General features: G+C 36.8%; 1 protein-coding gene across 1 annotated transcript in view; it reads left to right on the top strand.

Annotated features, from left to right (window-relative positions):
* The window catches only part of CFAP61 (cilia and flagella associated protein 61), a 108550-nt gene that overhangs the window by 13344 nt on the left and 77502 nt on the right, over nucleotides 1-17704 (top strand). The window contains 6 exon segments of the mRNA XM_009330133.1: nucleotides 1518-1671; nucleotides 7284-7375; nucleotides 8547-8734; nucleotides 11855-11894; nucleotides 13335-13474; nucleotides 17131-17257. Coding sequence (XP_009328408.1) covers nucleotides 1518-1671; nucleotides 7284-7375; nucleotides 8547-8734; nucleotides 11855-11894; nucleotides 13335-13474; nucleotides 17131-17257 — 741 coding nt within the window.

The raw sequence follows: 17704 nt of genomic DNA, 5'->3' as shown, positions 1-17704 counted from the left end.
ATTTCTGCTAATATTTTCATGTGTTAGTAATTGTGCATGGTATTGTAAGCTGATAGGCAACATAACCTACTTAATTCCAGAAGTCTGCTTTCTATAGCAAATGATTTTATAAAACCTTAACATGTAATCACTACCATTGGAAGCCAAATGGGAAACAATAAGCCATTAGTGTAATAGCACATTACAAACGGCTATCTTTATAAATAATACATTTCAATTGTGCATTTATAGCTCAATATGATACCAGCAAAAGGTGTTTCCGGCCCTCATAGTTTATACTTGCTGCTGCAGATTGGAAAGACACCTCCATGCGAACCAAGATAGATGCCAATTTTCCCTGCAGAGAATGAAGCTGGCAACCTCTTTTTGCACATATGGTAGATGGATTTGGTTAATCAGCCTCTGCTGAGCCTTGGGCCTAAAATTACATAGCAGCCAGACAACTGCAGCGACCCAGCTTTTGTTCAGTTACGCAAACAAGGCAAACAATCACTTGTTGTTTGAGGGGAAAAAAATTAAACTTTATACTTTTTTTATTTTTATTGGAGTGCTGATGGCCCGATAAAACAGCTATACAAATCCAGCCGTTGAGTTTTCATTATGTTTATAAAGGAGGCTTTCATTATGTGTATTAAGGAAAAAAAATATTTTGATTATGTGTGTTTCACCAGAAAGTTGCATATAATACTAAAAATTTAAGAGCTTCCTTCTTCTAGATTCGTCTTAGCTTAAAGCCAAAAAACCTCCAGCATGCCAATTCTCATTTTTCAGAGTGTATTTCTTTCTGAAGACTGCAACTTTCTGGAAACTTCAGGAATAGTCAAACAGAGAGAGTAACGTGCCATTTCAGCATTGCAGGGATCTTGTCATTTTCATACTTGCCAGGGCACTTTTTTTTTTTTAAGACTAGTTCTTAGATTTTTTTTTTTTCCAGAACTTGAAAATATTTAGCGCTTATAATTGCTGCAAATAATACATACCATATACTGTATTAGATACTGTTTATATACTGTATAATTGCTTTCTTGAATTAATCATTTTCATTGGAAAATAAAATATACTTTCCAGTTTGAGCACAATTTTATTTACAAAGCAGTGTCTAGTAATTAGTCAACCATTAGGGCTAGCTAAATCCAGATTTTACTTTAGCTGCACTTTAAAGAAAAATTACACCTTTTTGGAGGTACGTAGTTTAAAAATATGTTTTATTTACTATAACATGTTTTATTGAAACAATAAGTCATTATTTGGTCCATATATATAATCCTAATGCTCCTGCAAGTCATAGGTAACAAAAGAATTATAACGTAATATAGAGGGCCTAATACACATATTACAAGGAGGGGGGGAAAGATCTTTAACTTTTGCTGAAATAGTTCCTTTATACTTTTCTGTTATCCACAGAGATGGAACACTAACTTTTACGTTTCAGCAATATTTTGTTCTATTTTTTGTGTCCTGACCTAAAATCACATGCTCAACTTTTACGTATGTGTGATGTTGCTTTTGTATTTCAGGATGGTGACACTGCAGTAGGATTCATGAGCTTATGTTCTCAAGTAAATGTTTCCTTGTTTCAAGAGTGTTTTGACTTAGGGCCTTTCCATGGACTCTGTAAACCACATCCTGAAGATATTCTCAGAATGCCACAGAAGCCAAGCATTCAAGAAGGTATCTATATTCTAAAAAGCTAGATAGATTCAAGGTGCATTTATTTCTAGCTTCTGAGGAGGTTTTGCAAAAGGTTGGAAGAGGATATAGGTTTACTAGCCAGAAAACACAAATTAATGTATCTGTTTTGGAGATGATTGCCTTGTGTTTTTTAATTCAGGAGAAAATTTTGATAGCCCTGGTCTCTGACTCAGAAGTGATTGTTGTTTGCGGGGAGCTGGTCTATACCAGGTATGGGATAAACCTGGGTTTCAAGTTTTGGAAAGCTAAATCATCAAGTATATTTTCTATCCGTTAGCTACAGTTGTACTATTAATTGAAGACTTAATTTTGAAATCTGGTTCTAATGCCTGTCAGTAGCTAAGCAGCTGGTTAACTGTGGCTACTATGTTGTCCCATTGACTTGTCATCTAATTTCCTTGTGGTCCAACTTCTGCTCTCTCTGCTTATTGTTGGCAGTCTTCTAGGTTACAAGATTTTGGGAGATCAGGGACTGTCTCTTTGTTTTTATATTGGGCATGATACAACAACGCATCTACAAGCCACCTTACTGCAAATGATAAAAAACAGTAACATGAATATGTCTCCTGTTTGTAGAACAGAAGTGTCATGTAAATGATTTACAGTTGTCATCTTTATTTTTCAGTGTCAAAGGGCTTTTTGTGCAGAAGGGCAACATTTTGCTATCTACTAATTATCAGTAATAGAATTAAAAAAACACCATTAGGTGGTTACGTATCTGCTTGTCTGAACACAAAGCAGCAGGCAAAAGAGGCAACTGGGGAGCTACAGGGCAGTCACCAGCTGGTATCTCGGAGCTGACAGTCATGGAACAGAAAAGGGAAAGAAAAAAATTCTTAGAGCTGCTCCTACGGACTTCCCCTCCCCTGCGAAGAAGCATCTTGCAAATAAGAGATGAAGGAAGCCAGCTATCTCCTACTGTATCATTCTGAAGCTCCTGGAGCTTCAGAAGTATTATTTCAAAATAGGGGACAGACATATGTAGAAACATAAATGAGACTGAGGGAGGAAGAAAGATCACTCACGATAGTCTCTTCTGAAAACCAGCTGGAACACAGTCCTGGGCAGTCTGCTCTAGGTGACCCTGCTTGAGCAGGGGGCTTGGACAAGATGACCTCCAGTGGTCCCTTCCAAGCTTAACCATTCTGTGACTGTTATCTGGTTCTGGTAAAACCCTTAGACATTTCTGTGTGCTTTCCTCGTCCAGGGACTGCAAGGTGTAGGCCCGTATTTTTGTGGCAAATTCTGTGCTGCTGAGCCTTGTAATGAGTATATGGTTATAGGTTTTAACAATACAGCTGTTACACTTTTTTTTTAACATTTAGGAAATCTATGAGACTTGTTCTAAATGTGAAAACTTAGCATAAACAATGGTTCTATTCAGGTTCTTATATGACTCTTGTCAATCTAGCATCTGAGTGCTTTTCAGAAATTTATTAAGCAACATGGTTAGCAGTTTCACGTGTTTATCTCTCTTCTTTTTCCTCTACATTTTAAAAATGTTATTTTTGATGGTTGATACTAGTTTGCAATCCTGTGCATTTCCTTCAAGTAAGATTTTTAAAAGTAGTAGTATCCCTCTATTTGGAATGACAAGGGCAGCTCTGGGGAAAGAGATAATTTATTTGTAGACTTTTTCAGATAGCTTGAGCACAAATCACTGATGGTCTCAAAGATACACACCTGAGAAGGAACTTGAGTATCATAAGCGAAGAGCCTGACTCTGATACTATTCCTAGAGAAAAAGAGCCACTAGAAATTTAATAGTAAAATTAGAGTTAGCTCATGGCTATATACTACTCAGGAATATTAATTCTGTTATCAGTGAATAATAATTAAAATTACTGTTGTGGCTTTGCACATTTTAGAATATAAACAAACAATTATAACACTTTGAAGTGTTGGTTGTCCTGAAACATTATAAGTTGTTGTTTATACCTGCCCAGTATGGCCAAAAAGACAGAGATGAAACTAAAGGCTGTGGTAGTTGAATTTCAGAGAAAGTAAAAAGAAAGAGGAAAAAAAATCAAGTGTATACTATTATTACTCTAATTTCTAATACCAGTTCAATAAGGTATTAGCTTGTCACAAGTTACAGCAGTTTGTTGTGGTTTATTGAAAATGTATGCTTTATATGATGGATATTTGATAAACAGCTTTTCTTTTTACTGCTTGTTACACATTTGACTTACGACTATAAACAAAAAGCCCATATTTTTCAAACAGTTTGAATGAAAAACCCTTTCTAAATAATTCGGCTTTCATTATTGCACGAGATGTGACTCAAAATTCATTTCAGTATTCATTCATGAAAACTTCCAGGAAAAGCGGTAATGTTTCTTTATTTTTCCTTTTTTTTTTTTTTTAATATTAAGAAAGAGAATAAAAAAAGCCCAGTGTTTTAATAAAGAAGTTTACAGCGGAAAAAACCCCAACCAACTCATAAGCACAGTTCCCCTCCTCTGTGACTTTTTCATTTTATTAAAAATGTAATTTGGAAAGGGAATTGTCTTGTTTGGGTTTTTCGGGAGGTTTTGTTTGTTTGTTTGGGGTTTTTTGATAAATGTATAGCCCATATAAGAGTTGCATCCCTGTAGTCCACTGTTAAGCCTCTCCAATATAATGGCCAACCTATATCCTTGGAATTTATTGTAGTGTCATTCACATATAGTTTATATTTGATTATATGGCGTAACACATGCATGATTACATGAACGCTGTTTTAACGATTGCACCGTTTCTGCAGGCTACTGTGTTGGAAATTTGCTGCCAGATTGTCCCTTGATGTGAAGGTTCACTAGGCACCTTACATCAATAGAGGATGTGGACTTTCTTTTAATGAATTCAAAGGCTGAGAATTTAAAATGCAAGCTGCATTCCTTTGTAGAGTAATTTTATGTTCCCACATTAAAAAAAAACAAAACCAAAAACATAATAAGGATATTTTTTCAAGCTCTTTAGCTTGAAAAATTAAGTAGAGACCACAGGTTGATATTATTTTTCCTTTTAAAATGTAATACTGAATAATAGTGAAAGAGTATACAAAAATCTGTCTTTAACACAATATTGATATGCCACTTACGTTTCGGGGTAATTACAGTAATTTGGTTGTTACTCTATATGGTGTCACGAATTAGTAGCTAGAAAACATTATGATGCAGTGGGAATGATTCAAGGGCTTTTCATCAGGCTTCACGGTGAACTGGCTTCTTGATCCTGCTGACTGTTACCTCTGCTAACAACCCAGCAATCACTGAATTTATTTAATTTTCTTTTTGTTCATGTTCCTTACTTCGTTTAGTGCAACAATATTTATGTTCTTCCCTGTCACTTGTGTACAGCATATATGTAAACAGTGACGCAGCTACATTTGACATTAGTGGATAGTGGAGCCATTAAGGGATTTCATTTTAGTATAAAGTCAGAAACAACATATCAATATTTACATGACAACAAGAGACTTGTATTAATGAACTTCTGACACCTGCAAGGCTGTTTATAATGAGAAATGTAGCTGTGTTAATCAAGACAACATTTGATCATTTCTGTGAAGTCTCACATCTGTGATACCCCTGGAGAAACCATGACTTCTAACCCCTGTGTTTCTTCTTGCCCTGCACATTGCATCTGCATTCTTTTCTGCTAACAGAGAAACAGATTTTCAGATAACAGATTTCTAAAAATACTTTTGGCTAAATTATTTTAAACCTTTGAGGTATATATATTTTTTTAGAAAAAGAAAAAGCTCATTACTGAATGAAGAAATGCTTATATCAATGAATATAGCTTAGATGGTTTCCCAAGGTAGAGTGCAGAGAGAGGAGTGAAGAATTCTGTTGTGCTGGGTTTTCTGAAGTTTTTTTTTCTTCCTCCTGGAGCTCAGAAACTTTGACTTCCTTGTGTTACTGGAGCTTTCAAATGCAATGGCGTCCTGGCCTGAATGTGTTTTCTGCAGCAGCGATACCTACACCTCAAGAGTTTATTAGTTAAAACTTATTTTCAGGCTTTATTTTTAAATATAAAAACAAACTGTGAACATATTTGTGAAATTAGGGAGGTGACAATTTAAGGCAGAGCTATTGAAGATACGTTCAGGGGCTAAAAATATAGCAGCTGACACTTTGCTTTAGTAATTTTGGTGGTTATTTGGAGTAATATGTAGGATTCACTGGGATTTCAACGCTTCTTTTCCAAGTTGATGATTAAAATAATTTTGGTCCATAACATTAACTTTAAATGTGATCTTTATGATGCATTATCAGATGATCTCTCATTCTGAATACCCTCACCTTCCATTGACTTAAAAAAAAAATAATCCATCACCATACAGATTTAGGAACTGCTTTCCCCAAAGTGCGTAACATCTGCTGAAATGGCGATTGCCTGCTGTCTAGCAAGCATCATGATGTTAGAGAAGTTCACAGTCGGTTCTGTCACCCTCGTATCTGATATCAGTAGAGTTCTACAGAGCTGTTGTGTGTTGCTGTGTAATACTGCTAAGATCTGTCTTAAGATAACGATTGGGTAATTGAAATCAAACATAATGCATCATATATGTTCCAAATTGGCTTTGGACATTTTTATTGTGGTTTCTTAATATTTTAAATATCCACTGTGGATTTGGCCCTGGCCAGGGGATTGGATAGCAAGAGAAAAAGGGTATAGCGATATTTAAATAAACTCCCTAACATATAGATGCTTGCTTTAATTGGCTTAAGCACTTGACCAGAGATGCTGTGTATATATATGCTCTGTGTGTATACATGCATATAAAAGTGTATATATATATTGCATCGTATATGTATCTATCATGGCAGTCAGTGTTTAAATATTGATTCATCAGATGGCTACCAGTAATTTCATCCTATCACCTTAGTTATCTGTTTGTCCACAAAAATATTATTACTCAGGTTGGAATGAACTAGACTAGAATGTTACTATAATGTTATGGAGGATGGTAGGATGATCTGTCATGCAGAGATTTTTAGATCAGAGGAAGATGAGGAAATAGACAAACTGACAAAGATTGATGAAAGAGCAACCACCTTTTACAAGAAGTAAAACAGGCTTTAGAGAGCTAGTTAGGTTTAGCAACTGAGATGGGAATTTAAATCCCTGTTTCTTGTCCCTGCTTGCACCGATAAGTAAGGGTTCTGGCTTGACGAGGATTTATTCTGAATTTCAGTTCTGTTAGGAGAACTAATCAAGAGCCCTTGCTTATTATCATCAGAAAACAAGTTAGCAACAGGCATAGTGTTTAAGATACCAGTCAATACACTAATGGCTCGTATTCTTCTCTTCAGATAGGGTAAAAATTTATTACATGTAATACATGAGTTAGGAATTGCTTCCAAACTGTGTCTTGTTCAATTCTTACTTTATAACCTGTTCTCTGATTTTTGCCTTGAGATCAAATAGTCTAGTGAAGTTCTAGCCAAGTAACTATAGGAGGGTCTCTTTTAACTGTGGGTGTTAAATAAAATAAAACTTTCAGCAGAGGTAGTCTGGCACACTCCTTAGTTATTGCTGTGATTCTGAGGGTTAAGCTTGCATTTTTAAGCCTGATGCATCTATTCTTTTTCATTAATCAGATGAAGATAAAAGCAACCAAACAAGTCAAGAAACAGAGACTGTTTCCTCTCGAAACTTTGAACATATTCATGATCAGGATGCAGCTGTGCAGGTAATACCACTGTACACAGCAATGCTGATAACTTTAAAAGCTAATTTGAAGTAAAAGTTACTAGGACAGGCAATGCTTATTATTTCCACTCCTGCACTGTCCTCTGCATGGGCCCACACTTACATCTGCTGTTGTGCATAGATCAGAAGCTGTTCTAGCTAGGATCTGGATGGAGGTGGTTATAGTTATTAATCAGATGAGTTTTCCCATCCGGTTCCACGTGAACAGCCACACAGCATGGGGATGGGAATAAAGTGGCACTGACAGGAGAAAAAGGATGGGGGCCTGTTTGTTCAGGTCTGCTGCCGAGTAAAGGCATGTGGAAGCACAGCTTCCAGTGGGCTCCTCTGCAGATGTGGAGAGAGCGTTCCTGTAACAGACAGGGCAAGAGTCGTCTTACTCTGAAAATCTGCGAGTCCTGAGATTTTGACTTGAGTGTGTTACTGAGCTAAAAATCTGCTGCTGACGGAAAGCTACCAAAGCTGAAAAGCAGCAATACAGCTTCAGTTTACCCCTGTGCTTTGTAGATGTTAAAGGGCACATGTTCTATCTGTGCCTCTTCTGCTGAGTGAAGCTTGACTTGATAAAAGAGCATTACTATGAAATGTGTTGGTGCAGCATAAATCAGCAGAGAATTTATCCCAAGAAACTTTAAACAGTTGCATCTGTCTTTAGTCTCTCTCTCAGTACTGTATCCAAGCTACTCTGGTTTTCTTCCCATTATTGTTCGTTTCCATTTCCACAATATTCTCTGCATTGATCCCATTTTCTTCAACATAACATGTTTTTTACTTTCATATATATTTCATATATTTTCAATATGCATCTGAAAACAAAATTTTTATATAGAAACATTTCTGAAAGATAGATATTTTATTGCCTCACAAAGGGATTCTGATGGTAACTATTAGTTTGTGAATGTATTGCTCTTCAGCAAGAATGTATATGTTTTTAAAGGCCACCTTTATCTAGTGTTTCAGAAACAGGTAGATATCGCATTAAAAATACCTCCTTGAATTTCTGTATTTGTCAAAATGTGACAAGTAAAAAGTACATCCCTGTGTGTCTGCTTGAAATGCTATAATACAGGAATGATGCAAAACCTTTTAATTAAAAAAGGAAAATATTTTCTGAAATGTTGTAAGTGATCATTTGTCTATTATTATTGCAGAAAGGTGGAGCCATTACCGTTTGCCATACTGAACTGCTGTTAGATGATGTCAGAGGCAAAGATTTCAAAGCCTCAGCAACACCCCTCCTTGAGACTGAAGAAAAAGATGCTTTTCATCCAGTGTACAGAGGAGCTTCAAATGCTTTCTGTATCCGTCTGTTTTGTATTGATGAGAAACACGAAACTAGGTAAGTTACTGCTTTCCTAATCTTAATAACAACTTTCAATGTTACATTTTTAGGACAAATTTGAAAGTGACAGAGTATTTTTTTCTGACCTGTTTTTTCATTTCTCTTTTACCTTCACTAATAACTTACTGAAATTTTCAACCTCCAGCTGGAACTTCCCATCTCTGGTAGGACTGTGTGGACAAAAAGTTAAGAATTTATTTTTGTTGGAAAACTGCTAGTTGAAATTGTGGAAGTCCACTACTTCTTCTGAAGAAACATTAATTCCAAAGCTGGCTAACTCTGAAAAGAGCTAGATTTATGGTACTGGTCATCTCTACTCATGGGGCAATAAAGCTGTTTTTATCTCTGCAGTTACATTTTCTCATTTCTAAACACTCAGTCTCCCATCACTGAGAGAATTGATTCAGTTTTCTAGAATCCCCTGCAGCAGGAGGAAGACAAAGGCTTTTCATCTTAAAATGATTGCTGCTGCTGACCTTGAACTCTTAGATCCTGGTGGAGTAGAATAGCCGTGTAAATGTGGTTTAGACATTTTTTTCCCAAATTTCTCTGCACCCTTGAAGAGAGAACCTATACTCAGCCACATCAGCAAAAGCCTCTCCAGGAACATTGGCCCTTTCTGATTGTAAATGAGCCCTGCTCTTGTTTATAGATCCTAGAAAGAAAGACAAAACATGTAGATACTTACAAAAAGTAGACAAAAAGAGGCTGAGCACACCCAAGATCTTTCACACTTTAAACCACATGTAACTTCTAGAGACACAAGGTATCAGTAGCAAGGACTTCATGGATGATGAGTTTGACAACTGTAGTACCATTTGAAAAAATGTTCTACTTGTAGTAGTAGTCATTGGTGACTGACAATGTCTGAACTTACCTGGCTTAAAGGGAAATTTAGGAATAAACTTAATCAAGAAGAAAAATCAGAACTTCTTGAAAACTAATTCTATTTATTAAGCTGTTTCCTGATTATGGAGGGGGCCTACCCAAAGGGATTAAACACTGTGAATCTGCTACAAATGCAAATATCCTAAGTTACCAAAGCAAAGCAAACACATAGCCTTCTTGGTACATATTTACTGAGTAATATAGCTCGAATTCATTAGGAAGAGAGAGAAATGCAGTGCTGGAAGTCTGTGGTGTACTTAGAAACACTGATCAACATATATATGATAGAACAATCACACTGCAGAGAGTCCATTCCAGAATAGTTAATTTATGGACAATCTAGTCTAAAATAAAATTCAAGCAAGGTAATTATTCCAGAACAAAATAACTTTATTTTAAAGTAATACTGAGGTGAGGGACTTGCTCAGGAATGACTCCATTATACTGAAATAGCAGTTCAAAGCTGTGATCTATAACTATGTCGGGAAATAATCTCTCTGTAGACTAGCTGAGTTCTCTGCTCATAGCATTCTGCTTAGGATAAGGATCTACCACTTTTTTGCCCTCTTCTGACATTCTACCCTTTGTATGCATCATTGTTGTTTCTGTTCAAGATATGTTCACAGTGTTTATCATTGAACACTGCAGTCCCATTCTTTTTTTCCTGGAGACATCTCTGGAACAGTTTGGATTCCAAGATGGGTATCTGTGGAGGAGATAGCATTCCTTTCTGAAGACTCCTCCTAAGAGTAACACTCATGCAAGATCCTCTTCTCAGAGCCGAGTAATCTGTGGATCTTGGTGTTTTCAAATATTTTGCCTTAGTGTGCATTTGCTTGATCCACCTGTTTGTAAAAGAAACATTAGAAATGCGAATACATTTGAAAGGACGGCATGAGGTAATCCTGACTGTATCTCAGAATCTTGTTCTGAAGGAGTTACTGCTGACCCTGCACAGCATGGATCCAGAAATAGTAGTTTGGTTGAAGTGTAGGTATGATTGCATCTTAGCCCTCAAGGGAAGTTTACTACTGGGGAATTTGTGTTACCCAAATTGCTAAATGTTTCCATCTCTTAGCTCTAGAGCTGTTGTGTGGCTTGCTAGTGCATTGAAAGTGAAATGCAAAGGAACTAAATTGCTAGTTTATCTGCAGATATTTGATACCTTTTTAAGCCCCCTGAAAAATCTCCTACCTCCATTCTTGTGTTCCTTGCTGCCAAGAAGGTACTGGATACCAGAGAATAGAAAACTACATTGCAATGGCATTTTCCTTTCCCGCATTTAGCTATTCTATTAACTAGTCATAATTATGTATTATATAGGTGAATATATGATACCCCAATCCAGATCTGTATAGCTTTTTTAAAATCAATTTATCAATCATAGATATTTTAATTAGAAATTATTTCTCTTTTCATTCAGTAATATTATCGGTGAAGTAATTAAAGGGAACTTAATTACAGGTCTGGAGGGAGGAGGGGTTTTATCAATATTTTTAGGTAGTATATACCTGTATTGAATTTCTTCAAAAGACACATTTTGTACAGTGGAAAAATATTTTATAAAGCTTCAGCATAACTCTATTTGATGGGTTTAGAGCTCTCTGATATCCTTACACGTAGGAGAAACATTTGTTAGATTTCTCAGGTCTTTTTAAACTCAAATGTCACATTTCACTGTCACCATGGAAAAAGAGTGGAATTACTCTAAACCAGCAGGTGAGAAGTGGAAAGAAGTAAAGTGTTCAGAAACAATTTTGAAGTATTGATGTTCCTGTTAGTTTGATAAAGTACATTGGATAGGTTTGCCAAGTGGATAATGATAGAACCCTTGGTACTGGATGAAAATATTGTGGAACATAGCAGCAACTGTTTGTAACCTCAATGTTTGTTATATACTAATGCTGCTCTGACGGCCATGAATGAATTCTGAAAAATGTTGGAGTCAGCAACATGAGAGTCAATTTTTTTTCCTTTCAGTGAAGAGCCTAACGTTTTGATAGTATTTCAAATCAAGATTATTCTTGTTAATAGTGATGCTTTAAGCACTAGGAGTCAACGGCTGATGTGCAGCATGCAACATCTGCAATTGATTAATGATGAACTAGCAGGACTGTCTGATTAGTGCTGTGAATAAATGTTCCTTGCACTTACGGGGATGTAAATATTGGAATGTATAGGATCTGTCTGATATGCACTTTATTTAACAGTGTTTACTCTTGGTTGCAGATCGCTGGATTTTTTGCATTATGTTTTCAAGCTTTTTCCAGTATGTATAATTAAAGTTTTAAAGTTTGTATGCATGTGTATGCATGATGGGATGTTAGTACAGTTCTCAGCCAGAGTATTTAGATATGATGCCTGAGTAAGTCAGTGACTCACAGGAGTATGCTATGGCTAGTTACCCTGGGCTGAGTTACCCTGAGGAGCTTGACTCCTTTCCTTGGCTGCTTTTGGGCTTTACGTGTTGCGTACGTAAATCCTTTGTTTATGTTCCATAGGGACTTTTCTGAGATGCATATTTAGAGAGCAAATGTTTCAAACTCCTTTAAAATCATGTATAGATCCAGACTGTACCTAAATTAAAAATAAAATCAGGGAAAATATGTTAAAGGAAGTAGAGTTAAAGCCTAGAAAACAGCAGTATTAAGGAAATCCATAGTATTTACCTATAACCTAAACAGTCGCACTGAAGGTTTATGTTCAGGGCAAAGCTAACGTGCAGCAAATAAGGATGTGAATTTACAGTGCAGTAGCTATTTCACACTAATGCCCTGTGTGATCAATCTTTATCTGAGGTAACAAAGTCCACTCACTGTCTGAGACATTCTTGATGCACACTGCAGTGTGTTGTAAATTCATACTACAAATTACTGCATGGTGGTATCCTTTAGAGACAGGTCCTGGTGACCAGAGACACAGGCTTGGCCCTAAGTATCAGCATATTCAAAAATGATGCTTACACCAAAGAAAGTTCCCAGAAAAAGTGAACACAGAAAACATTTCAAATCTCTAAGTAATTTATCCATCCAACAGTGCACCTGCCACTCCTTGAAACAAAATGTCACCAGGTGTATTAAGAAAAATTGATCACATAGTGTGCTTAAAGAGAAGAAAAGGAGTGAGATTCAAATAATATCTTTCTGCTGAAAAGATGCCATAGAATAATCTGCCAGAGTAAACTGATTAAACATCTTCCAGATCTGTGCTACTCAGGAGTTGCTCAGCGTGTATCATGCTGCATGAAGCGTCTTTCTGAATTGGCAGAGTTCTCCAACATCACTGTGTGCAGTGAGGTTACCTTAAAACATGTATTCAATAAAAAGGGATGGGAGAGACTGGTGGAAGGGAGTGCTTGAACAGTTTGAATGGATAAGTTATTTGTGGCTTGCAGTTTTATCTCCAGAGGATGCTTTCTTTCATCTGAGAGCATTCAACGGAGATTCCTGCATTCCTTTGCACCTCTGCAGCCTTTACAGCATAGGTCTCCAAACAATTACACTGACTGCTCAACTTAATGTTGAGCTCATCAGTTCCTTGGTGCTGCCCAGGCATCAAGCCATCTAGGTAGGGCAATACTTGGAGTGTATGTACATTGTAAGCACTGCATTCAGTTTTGTTTTCTTTCTATTCCCTCTGGTCAGAAGCTTTTGTCTGAAGCTTACATTGAGATCACTAAGAGCCTTTGTTGTCTGCAAATCTTTTTCAGGACAAAGACTTCTGTGTCATCCTTCTGCCACATCACGTACCAGAGTTCCACCTGATCCAGAGTTTTGTTCGAGTTGTCCCTTTCTGTACTTCCAAACTTGGTCATGAGCTTTATGTGTTCCACCGGGCAGGATTGCTCAAGTGAGTCATGTGCCTTGTGACAACAAATGATGTACTCTGAGCTATTTTTATGGAATATACTTGCATCATCCAACCTAGCACCAGATGGGTATTCCTTTGCTATCTCAGACCAAGGTGGTATTCTGCATGGTATGGTACAACGTCTTGCAAAAATATGGTAGCTTGAGTCCCCAAAACAGTATCGTTGAATAGCACAGGACTGTGCCTGGAGCAATTAAGAGCAGAGCTAAATAACTTAGTCTTTAGCAGCATTACTGCAGCTGTCTTGCTTCCTGTTCTAGAGTGAATCCTAAGCCTACTCAGGTGTATCTCCACACAGCACTATACTAGACAGTGTAGAAGTAGCCTTATATTTTCAGTGAAATGAAGTAGTTAGTGACATGATTTTTAATGAAACAAAAAAAGATGTAATTGAAAACGTAAAAGCAGTCTTCTGACTGCCAGCATTTATACATAGTTTCCTTTAAGTAAAAACAAAAAGGGCAATGAGAAGATTCATCTAAGACTTGTATATACAGTACTAACTTAATGCAGATGAACATTGGTACGGACAAGTAGCTTCTTCAAGTTACCTCGTTGTGGACCAAGGCCAATAGAGAAACACGGTGCAGCTTTTGGCCCTTTGGACTTGGGTCAGGTTGCGTAACACATACTTGAAAGCCTGGTGTAGATTTAATTCATGGAAACATGAATTAACTCTCTTAAGAGAAATTTCTGCAACATGCAGAACACAGCAGTAACCTCATTGTTGAGTATCTCTTTTTAGATAATTTATCTCTTTTTTTGTGTGTGTTGAATCATTTATTTCATACCTTTCAATTTCTGTGATACTGTTAACGCTTCTGTAGTCTGAAATACTGGTGAACTGGGACACAAAACCTCTCTTGCTATGACTTCTGATACATGGTATGAGTTTTCCAATGCTTTGTTTGTATAACAAGCCTATACTGGCCCAAACACCAAGTTTAAACTGTGGCAGTTAGAGATTTTCTTCTTTTTTGGTCTTAATGTAGCTAAATACTGCATGGTTTCAGAGAAATACTTCTGTTTTAATTGCATACTTAATCACCTTTGATGGTATACAAATAGCTCATGCAGGAACTGGCCAGCTACTCTTGGACCTATGCAGAAGCTTTTTACCATGGGATGAAACTGGGCTTCTGTGTACTATGTAAGAATCCAGCTGGCTGAAGAGAAAGCCACTGGAGTAATTCCTGTTAATCTCAGTCACAGCTGTTCAGTAATCCACTAGTAGGATTGGTAGTCATACATCCTCTTGCGATTTTGGTCAAAATTAAACTTGTTATCAGGGTTTTTATAAAAAAAAAAAAACAAACAACAAAACAAAACAAAAACAAACCACAAACCCAAAAAACCCTTACAATTCTGATTAAATTGTGCATATTCCAAATGATACCAGTCCTTCCGTGAAAACAGAATAGAGTCATCAGTAGCATTTTCCAAACCCCTCTGCAGCTGTGCAGGAAAGTAAGGAAAAATAGCCTTTCATTGAGGTTCAGGATCAGAAAAGCTATGGAAGAAACCAGATGAAGCTTTTGGAAAGTTTCTGAAGAACAAAAAACTCAGTGCACGACAGCAGATACCCTCTTAGATAAAACCAAAATACGAAAAAGTAAAAGGTCAATATATTGTACTTGCACCAAGGGCTTTCAAAAGGCATGTGAGTGAAAAGGAAGTCACAGAAAATGGATTAAAAGAAAAACAGGGGTAAGAAGATGGGAATATGAAGACATGAAAGGGAAAAATCAGAAGAGGCACAGGCACAAAATGAGATACTGATTAGTAAAGGTTGTAAAAGGAATAAGAAAAAGTGTTAAGTACACAAAAAGCAAGAGTGCAGCAAATGGAAGTATAGGTCTGCTACTTGACAGTGAAGGAGAAAAATAACACATGACAAGGTATAGGCTGAAATGCTTAATGGATACTTTCCCTCAATTTTCACTAAAAAGCATAATAATAATAATAATAATAGTGTCCTGGTCTCTGAGCAGTCAAAGGAATTGGGCATCTAGAATGAGTTGATTCATTACTGGAAGAGAAATGAGCACAGACCTTGCATAGTCCTTCCTACTATTTTATACTCACAGTGGATCTGGTGGTTTTGTTTAAATTTTTTAAAAAACATCTTCAATTTTCTGCATGTTCTGTTTTTCCTCATATTAAAAATGTAGTTCATTATTGGCACAACTGCCTTCTCATGGACATGGGTGGGGAGAAAAACTCACGTGCTGGGCTCAGTGGAGTGGCAGGAAGGTAGCACCCTCACGGTTTGCAGAGTGAACCATATTGCTGGTCTCGCTGACCATCATCCTCATCACTTGTTTGATCTTGTAATTAACTGTCTGTGGAAATGTGTCAACAAATGTGGAAACTAAGCTGATGCTCACTTAGAAGTTCAGGGTTAGTGTGTAATTCAGTAATCAGATGTATGCTTTTGAGCACGCAGATAATCGAGTTGAAAATTATCAATGAGATTGAGCTGTGGAATTTCCCATAACATATCAGATATTTTGTAGGTTTGTTTTTTTAAGGTACTAGTGCTATTCATTAAAACCATGTTCCACAAAATCAATCTCAATGTGACTGTGACTTAGGCTGAAGAATAGCACGTACAAGTTTAAATTGAAGACAAGAACAACAGCAATGGAAATTATACTACATGAATTGCAAGGTTTTTAACTGTGGGTGAAAGAACTTAATTCTTGGAAATTAAGTTGTAATTCAGTTCCTTGAACAGCACTCTATAAGTCTTTATTATATGAGCCTTGTTTAACCAGGAGGGGTTGATGCCTTTAACAGACAACATGAGAAGGTTCCTCAGCTGCTGTAGGCTGTCACGGTGAAGTAATTTTTCTTTCTAACTAGTGGGTGGGAAAATGTTTTATAACAGAGTGTGTAAACTAGGTAAGTGCCAGGATATTCCTGCCTGTAGCTAACATGTTGCTGGTTGTATATATTGCACAGACATTTTTATACCATGTCACTGTCGTGTGATTACTAATTGGCAATCTATGTTTATCAGAGGCATTTTATTCACATAAGTTTGTCCTCATGTATACTATTTGAAGAACCGAGGCCTAACACAAATGTTAGTAATTTGTTCTTGTGGGAGAAATTGGTGTTACTGCCTTTCTTTTGTACCATATCCAGGGATGACAGTTGGCTCTGGTTTGTTTTTTTTTTTCCTCTCTCCTGCTTTCTTTTTTTCTTATCTTTCTCTGTTTCTTTCTTTTTTCCCATGTGTGTCAGTGTGCTGTTAAAGATTCTACTTATAGTTTAAAAGATTCTTTGCCTCCTTTCTCTGCTGGCTCTTATTCACATGAAGATTAGGTGATATCTGTGGTTATGGCTAGTCATTGCTTTGTGGGATTGGGCTGTAGGTGCATAAAGACTGAGTGTTTAGTAGTAGTTAAGGCAGAATTCTTGAGTTGTCTTAAGCAGATGTGTGATCTTCTATGTTATCACGCAGTAAGTTAATACATGCGTTTGGAACAATGGTCATATAGCAATCAATTTCAACTTCTAAAAGACCTGTTCGGTGCTTGTGGAAGGCATGTTGTCTTAAGCATGGGAATTGTCTTTAACTTGTCACGGAGTGAACTTTTACTCTTTTTTTTCCTTTTTTTTTTAAATAGGTCATTTAATGTAAGAAGGGCAACAACCAGTGACCTACTTGGTGTCAAAATGCTCATTAAAACCCTTAGCTTGAATGAAAGTATATTGAATGACTTAAAGATATTTACTCTGGCTCGCAGGGATCCAGTAAGTATTTGTTGCAAATATAAGAGAATGGATAAATACTGGTAAATACATCCAGAATTTAATACATTAAACTAGTATACTACATATATCTACCTACTATGTAGGTACTCAAGTCAGTACCAACAGTCAGTATAGGCTGTATTCAGCCTGACTTGATAGTTAATCTAACCTGTGGCCTATACCAACTACCCTCTTCTTCCCTCCTCAAATGCAGGGACAGAAGCAGGCTGGATGCATTTATTTTTTTTTGGCCACACACAGTCTGATTTGCATTGTTGCTTTTTCTTGCTTGCACATCTGGTTGTGTGATGAACATGTACTTGTGTTTTGTCACATGATGGTGGCCTCTTTCTCCTTCCCATAATGTGGTCAGACCTATGCCCATCGGACAGCAGGGAACATCTGCATTTTTGTTGTGTGATGGAAAATGCTGCATGGACAAAACCC

This window comes from Pygoscelis adeliae, unplaced genomic scaffold (assembly GCF_000699105.1).
Source record: "Pygoscelis adeliae isolate BGI_AS28 unplaced genomic scaffold, ASM69910v1 Scaffold188, whole genome shotgun sequence".
In the NCBI taxonomy this organism is placed as follows: domain Eukaryota; kingdom Metazoa; phylum Chordata; class Aves; order Sphenisciformes; family Spheniscidae; genus Pygoscelis; species Pygoscelis adeliae.
The sequence above is the reverse complement of the archived record's forward strand: the minus strand, read 5'-3'. Positions and strand labels throughout refer to the sequence as shown.